The 17,500-nt window shown below is 43.2% G+C and overlaps 1 protein-coding gene across 5 annotated transcripts in view; it reads right to left on the reverse strand.

The window, feature by feature from the left end:
* The window catches only part of LOC128706524 (serine/threonine-protein kinase NIM1), a 171,377-nt gene extending 157,842 nt beyond the window's left edge, over positions 1–13,535 (reverse strand). For all 5 annotated transcript variants that reach the window (XM_070098511.1, XM_070098510.1, XM_070098509.1 and 2 more), the window contains exon 1: positions 13,337–13,535. In XM_070098511.1, the coding sequence (XP_069954612.1) occupies positions 13,337–13,424 (88 nt within the window). In that variant the 5' untranslated portion in view covers positions 13,425–13,535. The remainder of the gene's footprint in view (positions 1–13,336) is intronic.
* Between the last annotated feature and the right edge of the window lie 3,965 nt (positions 13,536–17,500).

Here is a 17,500-nt window from a genome sequence, read left to right on the forward strand (position 1 = left end):
AAGGTTAGCATAGGCACCACTGTGACCACAAATGCAAGTTTTTACAGACGAATCTCCAGCTAGCGTGGCCGTGACGAACTCTAGCTCAAGTCCCTTCACTGCCGTCAACATGACTCACGAAATCGTAATGACACGATTGCATGGGGTATGGTTTGTTTGCAATCGTGACATTACGATTTCGTGAGTCATCTAACCTAAGCAAACATAACCTAACCAAACCTAACCTAACCTAATCTAACCTAACCAAGCATAACCTAACCAAGCATAACCAACCAAACATAACCTAACCTAACCAAGCATAACCTAACCAAACCTAACCTAACCAAGCATAACCTAACCAAGCATAACCTAACCAAACATAACCTAACCTAACCAAGCATAACCTAACCAATCATAACCTAACCAAACATAACCTAACCTAACCAAGCATAACCTAACCAAACATAACCTAACCAAACATAACCTAACCAAACCTAACCTAACCAAGCATAACGTATCCAAGCATAACCTAACCAAACATAACCTAACCTAACCAAGCATAACCTAACCAAGCATAACCTAACCAAGCATAACCTAACCAAGCATAACCTAACCAATCATAACCTAACCAAACATAACCTAACTTAACCAAACATAACCTAACCAAACATGACCTAACCTAACCAAACATAACCTAACCAAGCATAACCTAACCAAACATAACCTAACCTAACCAAGCATAACCTAACCTAACCTAACCTAAGCTAACATAACCTAACCTAACCAAGCATAACCTAACCAAACATAACCTAACCAAAACTAACCTAACCTAACCATACCTAACCTAACCTAACCTAACCAAACCTAAGCTAACATAACCTAACCTACCCAATCATAACCTAACCAAACATAACCTAACCTAACCTAACCAAGCATAACCTAACCAAACATAACCTAACCTAACCAAACATAACCTAATCAAACATAACCTAACCTAACCAAGCATAACCTAACCAAACATAACCTAACCTAACCTAACCAAGCATAACCTAACCAAACATAACCTAACCTAACCAAACATAACCTAATCAAACATAACCTAACCTAACCAAGCATAACCTAACCAAGCATAACCTAACCAAACATAACCTAACCTAAGCAAACCATACCCCGGCCGGGACTGAACCCGCGGTCAGAGAGTCTCAAAACTCCAGACCGTCGCGTTAGCCACTAGACCAGCTAGCCACAATAAGATTCCTCCAACTAGGTATATTTCTACACCATAGGAAGGTTAGCATAGGCACCACTGTGACCACAAATACAAGTTTTTACAGACGAATCTCCAGCTAGCGTGGCCGTGACGAACTCTAGCTCAAGTCCCTTCACTGCCGTCAACATGACTCACGAAATCGTAATGACACGATTGCATGGGGTATGGTTTGTTTGCAATCGTGTCATTACGATTTCGTGAGTCATCTAACCTAAGCAAACATAACCTAACCAAACCTAACCTAACCTAATCTAACCTAACCAAGCATAACCTAACCAAGCATAACCTAACCAAACATAACCTAACCTAACCAAGCATAACCTAACCAAACCTAACCTAACCAAGCATAACCTAACCAAGCATAACCTAACCAAACATAACCTAACCTAACCAAGCATAACCTAACCAATCATAACCTAACCAAACATAACCTAACCTAACCAAGCATAACCTAACCAAACATAACCTAACCAAACATAACCTAACCAAACCTAACCTAACCAAGCATAACGTATCCAAGCATAACCTAACCAAACATAACCTAACCTAACCAAGCATAACCTAACCAAGCATAACCTAACCAAGCATAACCTAACCAATCATAACCTAACCAAACATAACCTAACTTAACCAAACATAACCTAACCAAACATGACCTAACCTAACCAAACATAACCTAACCAAGCATAACCTAACCAAACATAACCTAACCTAACCAAGCATAACCTAACCTAACCTAACCTAACCAAACCTAAGCTAACATAACCTAACCTAACCAAGCATAACCTAACTAAACATAACCTAACCAAACCTAACCTAACCTAACCATACCTAACCTAACCTAACCTAACCTAACCAAACCTAAGCTAACATAACCTAACCTAACCAAGCATAACCTAACCAAACATAACCTAACCAAAACTAACCTAACCTAACCATACCTAACCTAACCTAACCAAACCTAAGCTAACATAACCTAACCAACCCAATCATAACCTAACCAAACATAACCTAACCTAACCTAACCAAGCATAACCTAACCAAACATAACCTAACCTAACCAAACATAACCTAATCAAACATAACCTAACCTAACCAAGCATAACCTAACCAAACATAACCTAACCTAACCAAGCATAACCTAACCAAGCATAACCTAACCAAACATAACCTAACCTAACCAAACATAACCTAACCAAACCTAAGCTAACATAACCAAACTTAACCTAACCAAACATAACCTAACCTAAGCAAACCATACCCCGGCCGGGACTGAACCCGCGGTCAGAGAGTCTCAAAACTCCAGACCGTCGCGTTAGCCACTAGACCAGCTAGCCACAATAAGATTCCTCCAACTAGGTATATTTCTACACCATAGGAAGGTTAGCACAGGCACCACTGTGACCACAAATGCAAGTTTTTACAGACGAATCTCCAGCTAGCGTGGCCGTGACGAACTCTAGCTCAAGTCCCTTCACTGCCGTCAACATGACTCACGAAATCGTAATGACACGATTGCATGGGGTATGGTTTGTTTGCAATCGTGTCATTACGATTTCGTGAGTCATCTAACCTAAGCAAACATAACCTAACCAAACCTAACCTAACCTAATCTAACCTAACCAAGCATAACCTAACCAAGCATAACCTAACCAAACATAACCTAACCTAACCAAGCATAACCTAACCAAACCTAACCTAACCAAGCATAACCTAACCAAGCATAACCTAACCAAACATAACCTAACCTAACCAAGCATAACCTAACCAATCATAACCTAACCAAACATAACCTAACCTAACCAAGCATAACCTAACCAAACATAACCTAACCAAACATAACCTAACCAAACCTAACCTAACCAAGCATAACGTATCCAAGCATAACCTAACCAAACATAACCTAACCTAACCAAGCATAACCTAACCAAGCATAACCTAACCAAGCATAACCTAACCAATCATAACCTAACCAAACATAACCTAACTTAACCAAACATAACCTAACCAAACATGACCTAACCTAACCAAACATAACCTAACCAAGCATAACCTAACCAAACATAACCTAACCTAACCAAGCATAACCTAACCTAACCTAACCTAACCAAACCTAAGCTAACATAACCTAACCTAACCAAGCATAACCTAACCAAACATAACCTAACCAAACCTAACCTAACCTAACCATACCTAACCTAACCTAACCTAACCTAACCAAACCTAAGCTAACATAACCTAACCTAACCAAGCATAACCTAACCAAACATAACCTAACCAAAACTAACCTAATCTAACCATACCTAACCTAACCTAACCAAACCTAAGCTAACATAACCTAACCAACCCAATCATAACCTAACCAAACATAACCTAACCTAACCTAACCAAGCATAACCTAACCAAACATAACCTAACCTAACCAAACATAACCTAATCAAACATAACCTAACCTAACCAAGCATAACCTAACCAAACATAACCTAACCTAACCAAGCATAACCTAACCAAGCATAACCTAACCAAACATAACCTAACCTAACCAAACATAACCTAACCTAACCAAACATAACCTAACCAAACCTAAGCTAACATAACCAAACTTAACCTAACCAAACATAACCTAACCTAAGCAAACCATACCCCGGCCGGGACTGAACCCGCGGTCAGAGAGTCTCAAAACTCCAGACCGTCGCGTTAGCCACTAGACCAGCTAGCCACAATAAGATTCCTCCAACTAGGTATATTTCTACACCATAGGAAGGTTAGCACAGGCACCACTGTGACCACAAATGCAAGTTTTTACAGACGAATCTCCAGCTAGCGTGGCCGTGACGAACTCTAGCTCAAGTCCCTTCACTGCCGTCAACATGACTCACGAAATCGTAATGACACGATTGCATGGGGTATGGTTTGTTTGCAATCGTGTCATTACGATTTCGTGAGTCATCTAACCTAAGCAAACATAACCTAACCAAACCTAACCTAACCTAATCTAACCTAACCAAGCATAACCTAACCAAGCATAACCTAACCAAACATAACCTAACCTAACCAAGCATAACCTAACCAAACCTAACCTAACCAAGCATAACCTAACCAAGCATAACCTAACCAAACATAACCTAACCTAACCAAGCATAACCTAACCAATCATAACCTAACCAAACATAACCTAACCTAACCAAGCATAACCTAACCAAACATAACCTAACCAAACATAACCTAACCAAACCTAACCTAACCAAGCATAACGTATCCAAGCATAACCTAACCAAACATAACCTAACCTAACCAAGCATAACCTAACCAAGCATAACCTAACCAAGCATAACCTAACCAATCATAACCTAACCAAACATAACCTAACTTAACCAAACATAACCTAACCAAACATGACCTAACCTAACCAAACATAACCTAACCAAGCATAACCTAACCAAACATAACCTAACCTAACCAAGCATAACCTAACCAAACATAACCTAACCTAACCAAGCATAACCTAACCTAACCTAACCAAACCTAAGCTAACATAACCTAACCTAACCAAGCATAACCTAACCAAACATAACCTAACCAAACCTAACCTAACCTAACCATACCTAACCTAACCTAACCTAACCTAACCAAACCTAAGCTAACATAACCTAACCTAACCAAGCATAACCTAACCAAACATAACCTAACCAAAACTAACCTAACCTAACCATACCTAACCTAACCTAACCTAACCAAACCTAAGCTAACATAACCTAACCTACCCAATCATAACCTAACCAAACATAACCTAACCTAACCTAACCAAGCATAACCTAACCAAACATAACCTAACCTAACCAAACATAACCTAATCAAACATAACCTAACCTAACCAAGCATAACCTAACCAAACATAACCTAACCTAACCAAGCATAACCTAACCAAGCATAACCTAACCAAACATAACCTAACCTAACCAAACATAACCTAACCAAACCTAAGCTAACATAACCAAACTTAACCTAACCAAACATAACCTAACCTAAGCAAACCATACCCCGGCCGGGACTGAACCCGCGGTCAGAGAGTCTCAAAACTCCAGACCGTCGCGTTAGCCACTAGACCAGCTAGCCACAATAAGATTCCTCCAACTAGGTATATTTCTACACCATAGGAAGGTTAGCATAGGCACCACTGTGACCACAAATGCAAGTTTTTACAGACGAATCTCCAGCTAGCGTGGCCGTGACGAACTCTAGCTCAAGTCCCTTCACTGCCGTCAACATGACTCACGAAATCGTAATGACACGATTGCATGGGGTATGGTTTGTTTGCAATCGTGACATTACGATTTCGTGAGTCATCTAACCTAAGCAAACATAACCTAACCAAACCTAACCTAACCTAATCTAACCTAACCAAGCATAACCTAACCAAGCATAACCAACCAAACATAACCTAACCTAACCAAGCATAACCTAACCAAACCTAACCTAACCAAGCATAACCTAACCAAGCATAACCTAACCAAACATAACCTAACCTAACCAAGCATAACCTAACCAATCATAACCTAACCAAACATAACCTAACCTAACCAAGCATAACCTAACCAAACATAACCTAACCAAACATAACCTAACCAAACCTAACCTAACCAAGCATAACGTATCCAAGCATAACCTAACCAAACATAACCTAACCTAACCAAGCATAACCTAACCAAGCATAACCTAACCAAGCATAACCTAACCAAGCATAACCTAACCAATCATAACCTAACCAAACATAACCTAACTTAACCAAACATAACCTAACCAAACATGACCTAACCTAACCAAACATAACCTAACCAAGCATAACCTAACCAAACATAACCTAACCTAACCAAGCATAACCTAACCTAACCTAACCAAACCTAAGCTAACATAACCTAACCTAACCAAGCATAACCTAACCAAACATAACCTAACCAAACCTAACCTAACCTAACCATACCTAACCTAACCTAACCTAACCTAACCTAACCAAACCTAAGCTAACATAACCTAACCTAACCAAGCATAACCTAACCAAACATAACCTAACCAAAACTAACCTAACCTAACCATACCTAACCTAACCTAACCTAACCAAACCTAAGCTAACATAACCTAACCTACCCAATCATAACCTAACCAAACATAACCTAACCTAACCTAACCAAGCATAACCTAACCAAACATAACCTAACCTAACCAAACATAACCTAATCAAACATAACCTAACCTAACCAAGCATAACCTAACCAAACATAACCTAACCTAACCAAGCATAACCTAACCAAGCATAACCTAACCAAACATAACCTAACCTAACCAAACATAACCTAACCAAACCTAAGCTAACATAACCAAACTTAACCTAACCAAACATAACCTAACCTAAGCAAACCATACCCCGGCCGGGACTGAACCCGCGGTCAGAGAGTCTCAAAACTCCAGACCGTCGCGTTAGCCACTAGACCAGCTAGCCACAATAAGATTCCTCCAACTAGGTATATTTCTACACCATAGGAAGGTTAGCATAGGCACCACTGTGACCACAAATACAAGTTTTTACAGACGAATCTCCAGCTAGCGTGGCCGTGACGAACTCTAGCTCAAGTCCCTTCACTGCCGTCAACATGACTCACGAAATCGTAATGACACGATTGCATGGGGTATGGTTTGTTTGCAATCGTGTCATTACGATTTCGTGAGTCATCTAACCTAAGCAAACATAACCTAACCAAACCTAACCTAACCTAATCTAACCTAACCAAGCATAACCTAACCAAGCATAACCTAACCAAACATAACCTAACCTAACCAAGCATAACCTAACCAAACCTAACCTAACCAAGCATAACCTAACCAAGCATAACCTAACCAAACATAACCTAACCTAACCAAGCATAACCTAACCAATCATAACCTAACCAAACATAACCTAACCTAACCAAGCATAACCTAACCAAACATAACCTAACCAAACATAACCTAACCAAACCTAACCTAACCAAGCATAACGTATCCAAGCATAACCTAACCAAACATAACCTAACCTAACCAAGCATAACCTAACCAAGCATAACCTAACCAAGCATAACCTAACCAATCATAACCTAACCAAACATAACCTAACTTAACCAAACATAACCTAACCAAACATGACCTAACCTAACCAAACATAACCTAACCAAGCATAACCTAACCAAACATAACCTAACCTAACCAAGCATAACCTAACCTAACCTAACCTAACCAAACCTAAGCTAACATAACCTAACCTAACCAAGCATAACCTAACCAAACATAACCTAACCAAACCTAACCTAACCTAACCATACCTAACCTAACCTAAACTAACCTAACCTAACCAAACCTAAGCTAACATAACCTAACCTAACCAAGCATAACCTAACCAAACATAACCTAACCAAAACTAACCTAACCTAACCATACCTAACCTAACCTAACCTAACCAAACCTAAGCTAACATAACCTAACCTACCCAATCATAACCTAACCAAACATAACCTAACCTAACCTAACCAAGCATAACCTAACCAAACATAACCTAACCTAACCAAACATAACCTAATCAAACATAACCTAACCTAACCAAGCATAACCTAACCAAACATAACCTAACCTAACCAAGCATAACCTAACCAAGCATAACCTAACCAAACATAACCTAACCTAACCAAACATAACCTAACCAAACCTAAGCTAACATAACCAAACTTAACCTAACCAAACATAACCTAACCTAAGCAAACCATACCCCGGCCGGGACTGAACCCGCGGTCAGAGAGTCTCAAAACTCCAGACCGTCGCGTTAGCCACTAGACCAGCTAGCCACAATAAGATTCCTCCAACTAGGTATATTTCTACACCATAGGAAGGTTAGCACAGGCACCACTGTGACCACAAATGCAAGTTTTTACAGACGAATCTCCAGCTAGCGTGGCCGTGACGAACTCTAGCTCAAGTCCCTTCACTGCCGTCAACATGACTCACGAAATCGTAATGACACGATTGCATGGGGTATGGTTTGTTTGCAATCGTGTCATTACGATTTCGTGAGTCATCTAACCTAAGCAAACATAACCTAACCAAACCTAACCTAACCTAATCTAACCTAACCAAGCATAACCTAACCAAGCATAACCTAACCAAACATAACCTAACCTAACCAAGCATAACCTAACCAAACCTAACCTAACCAAGCATAACCTAACCAAGCATAACCTAACCAAACATAACCTAACCTAACCAAGCATAACCTAACCAATCATAACCTAACCAAACATAACCTAACCTAACCAAGCATAACCTAACCAAACATAACCTAACCAAACATAACCTAACCAAACCTAACCTAACCAAGCATAACGTATCCAAGCATAACCTAACCAAACATAACCTAACCTAACCAAGCATAACCTAACCAAGCATAACCTAACCAAGCATAACCTAACCAATCATAACCTAACCAAACATAACCTAACTTAACCAAACATAACCTAACCAAACATGACCTAACCTAACCAAACATAACCTAACCAAGCATAACCTAACCAAACATAACCTAACCTAACCAAGCATAACCTAACCAAACATAACCTAACCTAACCAAGCATAACCTAACCTAACCTAACCTAACCAAACCTAAGCTAACATAACCTAACCTAACCAAGCATAACCTAACCAAACATAACCTAACCAAACCTAACCTAACCTAACCATACCTAACCTAACCTAACCTAACCTAACCAAACCTAAGCTAACATAACCTAACCTAACCAAGCATAACCTAACCAAACATAACCTAACCAAAACTAACCTAACCTAACCATACCTAACCTAACCTAACCTAACCAAACCTAAGCTAACATAACCTAACCTACCCAATCATAACCTAACCAAACATAACCTAACCTAACCTAACCAAGCATAACCTAACCAAACATAACCTAACCTAACCAAACATAACCTAATCAAACATAACCTAACCTAACCAAGCATAACCTAACCAAACATAACCTAACCTAACCAAGCATAACCTAACCAAGCATAACCTAACCAAACATAACCTAACCTAACCAAACATAACCTAACCAAACCTAAGCTAACATAACCAAACTTAACCTAACCAAACATAACCTAACCTAAGCAAACCATACCCCGGCCGGGACTGAACCCGCGGTCAGAGAGTCTCAAAACTCCAGACCGTCGCGTTAGCCACTAGACCAGCTAGCCACAATAAGATTCCTCCAACTAGGTATATTTCTACACCATAGGAAGGTTAGCATAGGCACCACTGTGACCACAAATACAAGTTTTTACAGACGAATCTCCAGCTAGCGTGGCCGTGACGAACTCTAGCTCAAGTCCCTTCACTGCCGTCAACATGACTCACGAAATCGTAATGACACGATTGCATGGGGTATGGTTTGTTTGCAATCGTGTCATTACGATTTCGTGAGTCACCTAACCAAAGCAAACATAACCTAACCAAACCTAATCTAACCAAACCTAACATAACCAAACCTAACCAAGCATAACCTAACCTAACCAAGCATAACCTAACCAAACATAACCTAACCTAACCAAGCATAACCTAACCAAACCTAACCTAACCAAGCATAACCTAACCAAACATAACCTAACCTTAGGTAACCAAGCATAACCTAACCAAGCATAACCTAACCAAGCATAACCTAACCAAACATATCCTAACCTAACCTAACCAAACCTAACCTAACCAAACCTAACCAAACCTAACCTAACCAAGCATAACCTAACCAAACATAACCTAACCTAACAAAGCATAACCTAACCAAGCATAACCTAACCAAACATAACCTAACCTAACCAAGCATAACCTAACCAAACCTAACCTAACCAAGCATAACCTAACCAAACATAACCTAACCTTAGGTAACCAAGCATAACCTAACCAAGCATAACCTAACCAAGCATAACCTAACCAAACATATCCTAACCTAACCTAACCAAACCTAACCTAACCAAACCTAACCAAACATAACCTAACCAAACATAACCTAACCAAACATAACCTAACCAAACATAACCTTACCAAACATAACCTAACCAAACATAACCTAACCAAGCATAACCTAACCAAGCATAACATAACCAAACCTAACCTAACCAAACATAACCTAACCAAACATAACCTAACCAAACATAACCTAACCAAACATAACCTAACCAAACATAACCTAACCAAACATAACCTAACCAAACCTAACCTAACCAAACCTAACCTAACCAAACATAACCTAACCAAACATAACCTAACCAAACATAACCTAACCAAGCATAACCTAACCAAACCTAACCTAACCAAACATAACCTAACCAAACATAACCTAACCAAACATAACCTAACCAAACATAACCTAACCAAACATAACCTAACCAAACATAACCTAACCAAACCTAACCAAACATAACCTAACCAAACATAACCTAACCAAACATAACCTAACCAAACATAACCTAACCAAACATAACCTAACCAAACATAACCTAACCAAACATAACCTAACCAAACCTAAGCTAACATAACCTAACCAAACATAACCTAACCAAACATAACCTAACCAAACATAACCTAACCAAACATAACCTAACCAAACATAACCTAACCAAACCTAAGCTAACATAACCTAACCAAACATAACCTAACCAAACCTAAGCTAACATAACCTAACCAAACATAACCTTACCAAACATAACCTAACCAAACATAACCTAACCAAACATAACCTAACCAAACCTAAGCTAACATAACCTAACCAAACATAACCTAACCAAACCTAAGCTAACATAACCTAACCAAACATAACCTAACCAAACATAACCTAACCTAACCTAACCTAACCAAACCTAACCTAACCAAACCTAAGCTAACATAACCTAACCAAACTTAATAACAACCAAATATAACACACATGAACACTTACAGGTTAGTTTAATATGTTTATTATGTTTATTATGGGTGATAGTCGAAGGATTAAAAGGTACATAATGGGTCCAGGGGCGGTACCTCAACACTACAGGGGTACATAATGGGTCCAGGGGCGGTACCTCAACACTACAGAGGTACATAATGGGTCCAGGGGCGGTACCTCAACACTACAGAGGTACATAATGGGTCCAGGGGCGGTACCTCAACACTACAGAGGTACATAATGGGTCCAGGGGCGGTACCTCAACACTACAGAGGTACATAATGGGTCCAGGGGCGGTACCTCAACACTACAGAGGTACATAATGGGTCCAGGGGCGGTACCTCAACACTACAGAGGTACATAATGGGTCCAGGAACTGTACCTCAACACTACAGAGGTAGATAATGGGTCCACCAACTGTACCTCAACATTACAGTGGTACATAATGGATCCAGGGACTATATCTCAACGCCACGCTTACAGGAAGCGTTCATAAATGTACGAGATCTTGGAAGCTATCGTCACAGGAGGTCACAAACAAGGTCAAAAGCCGAGAGGTTGACAGAAGTTCGTCTAGGCGAGTTTTAGAGGTCAAGAGGGGGTCAGGGCCGTCACTAAAGGTCAGGATGTGCCATGAAAGGTCAGTAGAGATAGAAACTTGAAGTGTCAAAGCAGGTTATTCAAGGCCAGGTGAGACTGTATGATTGCAGGGTGCCAGGGTATGCTAGCAGGGCGCCAGTGTAGGCAAGCAGGGTGCCAGGTTGTGCTAGCAGGGTGCCAAGGTATGCTAGCAGGGCGCCAGGGTAGGCAAGCAGGGTGCCAGGTTTTGCTAGCAGGGTGCCAAGGTATGCTAGCAGGGCGCCAGGGTATGCTAGCAGGGTGCTAGGGTATGTTAGCAGGGTGCCAGGGTATACTAGCAAAGTGCCATGTTGTGCTAACAGGGTGCCAGGGTAGGCTAGCAGGATGCCAGGGTATGCTTGCATGGTGCCAGGGTATGCTAGCAGGGTGCTAGGGTATGTTAGCAGGGTGCCAGGGTATGGTAGCAGGGTGCCAGGTTGTGCTAGCAGGGTGCCACGGTAGGCTAGCAGGGTGCTAGGTTGTGCTAGCAGAATGCCAGGGTATGCTTGCAGGATGCCAGGGTATGCTAGCAGGATGCCAGGAGGGTGCCAGGGCATGCTAGCAGGGTGCCAAGGCATGCTAAGAGGGTGCCAGGATATGCTAGCAGGATTCCAGGGCATGCTAGGAGGGTGCCAGGAGGGTGCCTGGGTGCCAGAACGTGCCAGGAGTGGCAGCAGGGTGTCAGGAAGGTGCAAGCAGGGTGCCAGGAAGGCGACACGAGGGAGCCTGGAGGTTGCTAGCAGGGTGCCAGAAGGGTGCTAGCAGGGTGCCAGGAGGGTGCCAGGAGGGTGCTTACAGGGTGCCAGGAGGGTGCTTACAGGGTGCCAGGAAGGTGCTATCAGGGTGCCAGAAGGGTGCTAGCAGGGTGCCATGAGGGTGCTAGAAGGGTGCCAGAAGGGTGCTTACAGGGTGCCAGGAAGGTGCCAGCAGGGTGACAGGAGGGTGCCAGCAGTTTGCCAGGAGGGTGCTAGCAGTTTGCCAGGAAGGTGCTAGCAGTTTGCCAGGAAGGTGCTAGCAGGGTGCCAGGAGGGTGCTAGCAGGGTGCCAGGAGGGTGCTTACAGGGTACCAGGGAGGTCCTAGCAGGGTGCCGGGAGGGTGCTAGCAGTTTGCCAGGAAGGTGCTAGCATGGTGCCAGGAAGATGCCAGGAGGGTGTTAGCAGGGTGCCATGAAGGTGCCTGGAGGATGCCAGGAAGGTGCTAGCAGGGTGCCAGAATGGTGCTTACAGGGTGCCAGGAAGATGCTAACAGGGTGCCAGGGGAGGCAGATGGGTGCAAGTAGGGTGCCAGAAAGGTACTAGCAGGGTGCCAGGAGGGTGCCAGGAAGGTGCTAGCAGGGTGCCATAAGGGTGCCAACAGCGCTAAGAAGCTGCTAGCAGGGTGCCAGGAGGGTGAAAGCAGGGTGCCAGGAGGGTGCTATCAGGGTGCCAGGAGGGTGCCAGCAGAGTGGCAGGAAGGTGCCAGCAGGGTGCCACTCACCGCAGACAGAGTCGAGGGAGCGGGCTGACGTGGTGGTGGTGGCAACATTGAGGTCATCACCTAAGAAGGTTGACCGCGCGGCTGGCATCACTGCGCGCCCCCGTGCCCGCGCGCCCGCGCAACCGCGCGCCCACGCTGGTAGCTCCACACCCCCGCTACATAGTGACCTGTGGGGGAGAACAGGTCATTGAGAGAACAGGTCAGTGAGTGAACAGGTCAGTGAGTGAACAGGTCAGTGAGAGAACAGGTCAGTGAATGAACAGGTCAGTGAGTGAACAGGTCAGTGAGTGAACAGGTCAGTGAGTGAACAGGTCAGTGAGAGAACAGGACAGTGAATGAACAGGTCAGTGAATGAACAGGTCAGTGAATGAACAGGTCAGTGAGAGAACAGGACAGTGAGTGAACAGGTCAGTGAATGAACAGGTCAGTGAATGAACAGGTCAGTGAGAGAACAGGACAGTGAATGAACAGGTCAGTGAATGAACAGGTCAGTGAATGAACAGGTCAGTGAATGAACAGGTCAGTGAATGAACAGGTCAGTGAATGAACAGGTCAGTGAGAGAACAGGACAGTGAATGAACAGGTCAGTGAATGAACAGGTCAGTGAATGAACAGGTCAGTGAGAGAACAGGACAGTGAATGAACAGGTCAGTGAATGAACAGGTCAGTGAGAGAACAGGTCAGTGAATGAACAGGTCAGTGAATGAACAGGTCAGTGAATGAACAGGTCAGTGAGAGAACAGGTCAGTGAATGAACAGGTCAGTGAATGAACAGGTCAGTGAATGAACAGGTCAGTGAGAGAACAGGTCAGTGAATGAACAGGTCAGTGAATGAACAGGTCAGTGAGAGAACAGGACAGTGAATGAACAGGACAGTGAATGAACAGGTCAGTGAATGAACAGGTCAGTGAATGAACAGGTCAGTGAATGAACAGGACAGTGAATGAACAGGTCAGTGAGAGAACAGGACAGTGAATGAACAGGTCAGTGAATGAACAGGTCAGTGAATGAACAGGTCAGTGAGAGAACAGGACAGTGAATGAACAGGTCAGTGAATGAACAGGTCAGTGAATGAACAGGTCAGTGAATGAACAGGTCAGTGAGAGAACAGGACAGTGAATGAACAGGACAGTGAATGAACAGGTCAGTGAATGAACAGGTCAGTGAATGAACAGGTCAGTGAGAGAACAGGACAGTGAATGAACAGGTCAGTGAATGAACAGGTCAGTGAATGAACAGGTCAGTGAATGAACAGGTCAGTGAATGAACAGGTCAGTGAGAGAACAGGTCAGTGAGAGAACAGGTCAGTGAGAGAACAGGTCAGTGAATGAACAGGTCAGTGAATGAACAGGTCAGTGAATGAACAGGTCAGTGAGAGAACAGGTCAGTGAATGAACAGGTCAGTGAGAGAACAGGACAGTGAGTGAACAGGTCAGTGAGTGAACAGGTCAGTGAATGAACAGGTCAGTGAGAGAACAGGTCAGTGAATGAACAGGTCAGTGAGAGAACAGGACAGTGAGTGAACAGGTCAGTGAGTGAACAGGTCAGTGAATGAACAGGTCAGTGAGAGAACAGGTCAGTGAATGAACAGGTCAGTGAGAGAACAGGTCAGTGAATGAACAGGTCAGTGAATGAACAGGTCAGTGAATGAACAGGTCAGTGAGAGAACAGGTCAGTGAGAGAACAGGTCAGTGAATGAACAGGTCAGTGAATGAACAGGTCAGTGAATGAACAGGTCAGTGAATGAACAGGTCAGTGAGAGAACAGGTCAGTGAGAGAACAGGTCAGTGAATGAACAGGTCAGTGAGTGAACAGGTCAGTGAATGAACAGGTCAGTGAGAGAACAGGACAGTGAATGAACAGGTCAGTGAATGAACAGGTCAGTGAATGAACAGGTCAGTGAATGAACAGGTCAGTGAGAGAACAGGTCAGTGAATGAACAGGTCAGTGAGAGAACAGGACAGTGAATGAACAGGTCAGTGAGAGAACAGGACAGTGAATGAACAGGTCAGTGAGAGAACAGGTCAGTGAGAGAACAGGTCAGTGAGAGAACAGGTCAGTGAATGAACAGGTCAGTGAGAGAACAGGACAGTGAATGAACAGGTCAGTGAGAGAACAGGTCAGTGAGAGAACAGGTCAGTGAGAGAACAGGACAGTGAATGAACAGGTCAGTGAATGAACAGGTCAGTGAGAGAACAGGTCAGTGAGAGAACAGGTCAGTGAATGAACAGGTCAGTGAATGAACAGGTCAGTGAGAGAACAGGACAGTGAGAGAACAGGTCAGTGAGAGAACAGGACAGTGAGAGAACAGGTCAGTGAATGAACAGGTCAGTGAGAGAACAGGTCAGTGAGAGAACAGGTCAGTGAATGAACAGGTCAGTGAATGAACAGGTCAGTGAATGAACAGGTCAGTGAATGAACAGGTCAGTGAATGAACAGGTCAGTGAATGAACAGGTCAGTGAGAGAACAGGTCAGTGAGAGAACAGGTCAGTGAATGAACAGGTCAGTGAATGAACAGGTCAGTGAGAGAACAGGTCAGTGAATGAACAGGTCAGTGAATGAACAGGTCAGTGAGAGAACAGGTCAGTGAATGAACAGGTCAGTGAATGAACAGGTCAGTGAATGAACAGGTCAGTGAGTGAACAGGTCAGTGAATGAACAGGTCAGTGAGTGAACAGGTCAGTGAATGAACAGGTCAGTGAGTGAACAGGTCAGTGAGAGAACAGGACAGTGAATGAACAGGTCAGTGAATGAACAGGTCAGTGAGAGAACAGGACAGTGAATGAACAGGTCAGTGAATGAACAGGTCAGTGAATGAACAGGACAGTGAATGAACAGGACAGTGAATGAACAGGTCAGTGAATGAACAGGTCAGTGAGAGAACAGGTCAGTGAGAGAACAGGTCAGTGAATGAACAGGTCAGTGAATGAACAGGTCAGTGAATGAACAGGTCAGTGAATGAACAGGTCAGTGAGAGAACAGGTCAGTGAATGAACAGGTCAGTGAGAGAACAGGTCAGTGAATGAACAGGTCAGTGAATGAACAGGTCAGTGAATGAACAGGTCAGTGAATGAACAGGTCAGTGAGAGAACAGGTCAGTGAATGAACAGGTCAGTGAGAGAACAGGTCAGTGAGAGAACAGGTCAGTGAATGAACAGGTCAGTGAATGAACAGGTCAGTGAATGAACAGGTCAGTGAGAGAACAGGTCAGTGAATGAACAGGTCAGTGAGAGAACAGGACAGTGAGTGAACAGGTCAGTGAATGAACAGGTCAGTGAGAGAACAGGTCAGTGAATGAACAGGTCAGTGAGAGAACAGGACAGTGAGTGAACAGGTCAGTGAGTGAACAGGTCAGTGAGAGAACAGGTCAGTGAGAGAACAGGACAGTGAATGAACAGGTCAGTGAGTGAACAGGTCAGTGAATGAACAGGTCAGTGAGAGAACAGGACAGTGAATGAACAGGTCAGTGAATGAACAGGTCAGTGAATGAACAGGTCAGTGAATGAACAGGTCAGTGAATGAACAGGTCAGTGAGAGAACAGGACAGTGAATGAACAGGTCAGTGAATGAACAGGTCAGTGAATGAACAGGACAGTGAATGAACAGGTCAGTGAATGAACAGGTCAGTGAGAGGTCAGTGAGAGAACAGGACAGTGAATGAACAGGTCAGTGAATGAACAGGTCAGTGACAGGTCAGTGAATGAACAGGTCAGTGAATGAACAGGTCAGTGAATGAACAGGTCAGTGAATGAACAGGTCAGTGAATGAACAGGTCAGTGAATGAACAGGTCAGTGAGAACAGAACAGGAGTGAATGAACAGTGTGAATCAGTGAATAGAACAGTCAGTGAGATGAACAGGTCAGTGAGAGAACAGGTCAGTGAATGAACAGGTCAGTGAATGAACAGGTCAGTGAGAGAACAGGTCAGTGAGTGAACAGGTCAGTGAGTGAACAGGTCAGTGAGAGAACAGGACAGTGAATGAACAGGTCAGTGAATGAACAGGTCAGTGAGAGAACAGGACAGTGAATGAACAGGTCAGTGAATGAACACGTCAGTGAATGAACAGGACAGTGAATGAACAGGTCAGTGAATGAACAGGTCAGTGAATGAACAGGTCAGTGAGAGAACAGGTCAGTGAATGAACAGGTCAGTGAATGAACAG

The sequence above is a fragment of the Cherax quadricarinatus genome, chromosome 62 (assembly GCF_038502225.1).
Source record: "Cherax quadricarinatus isolate ZL_2023a chromosome 62, ASM3850222v1, whole genome shotgun sequence".
Taxonomy (NCBI): domain Eukaryota; kingdom Metazoa; phylum Arthropoda; class Malacostraca; order Decapoda; family Parastacidae; genus Cherax; species Cherax quadricarinatus.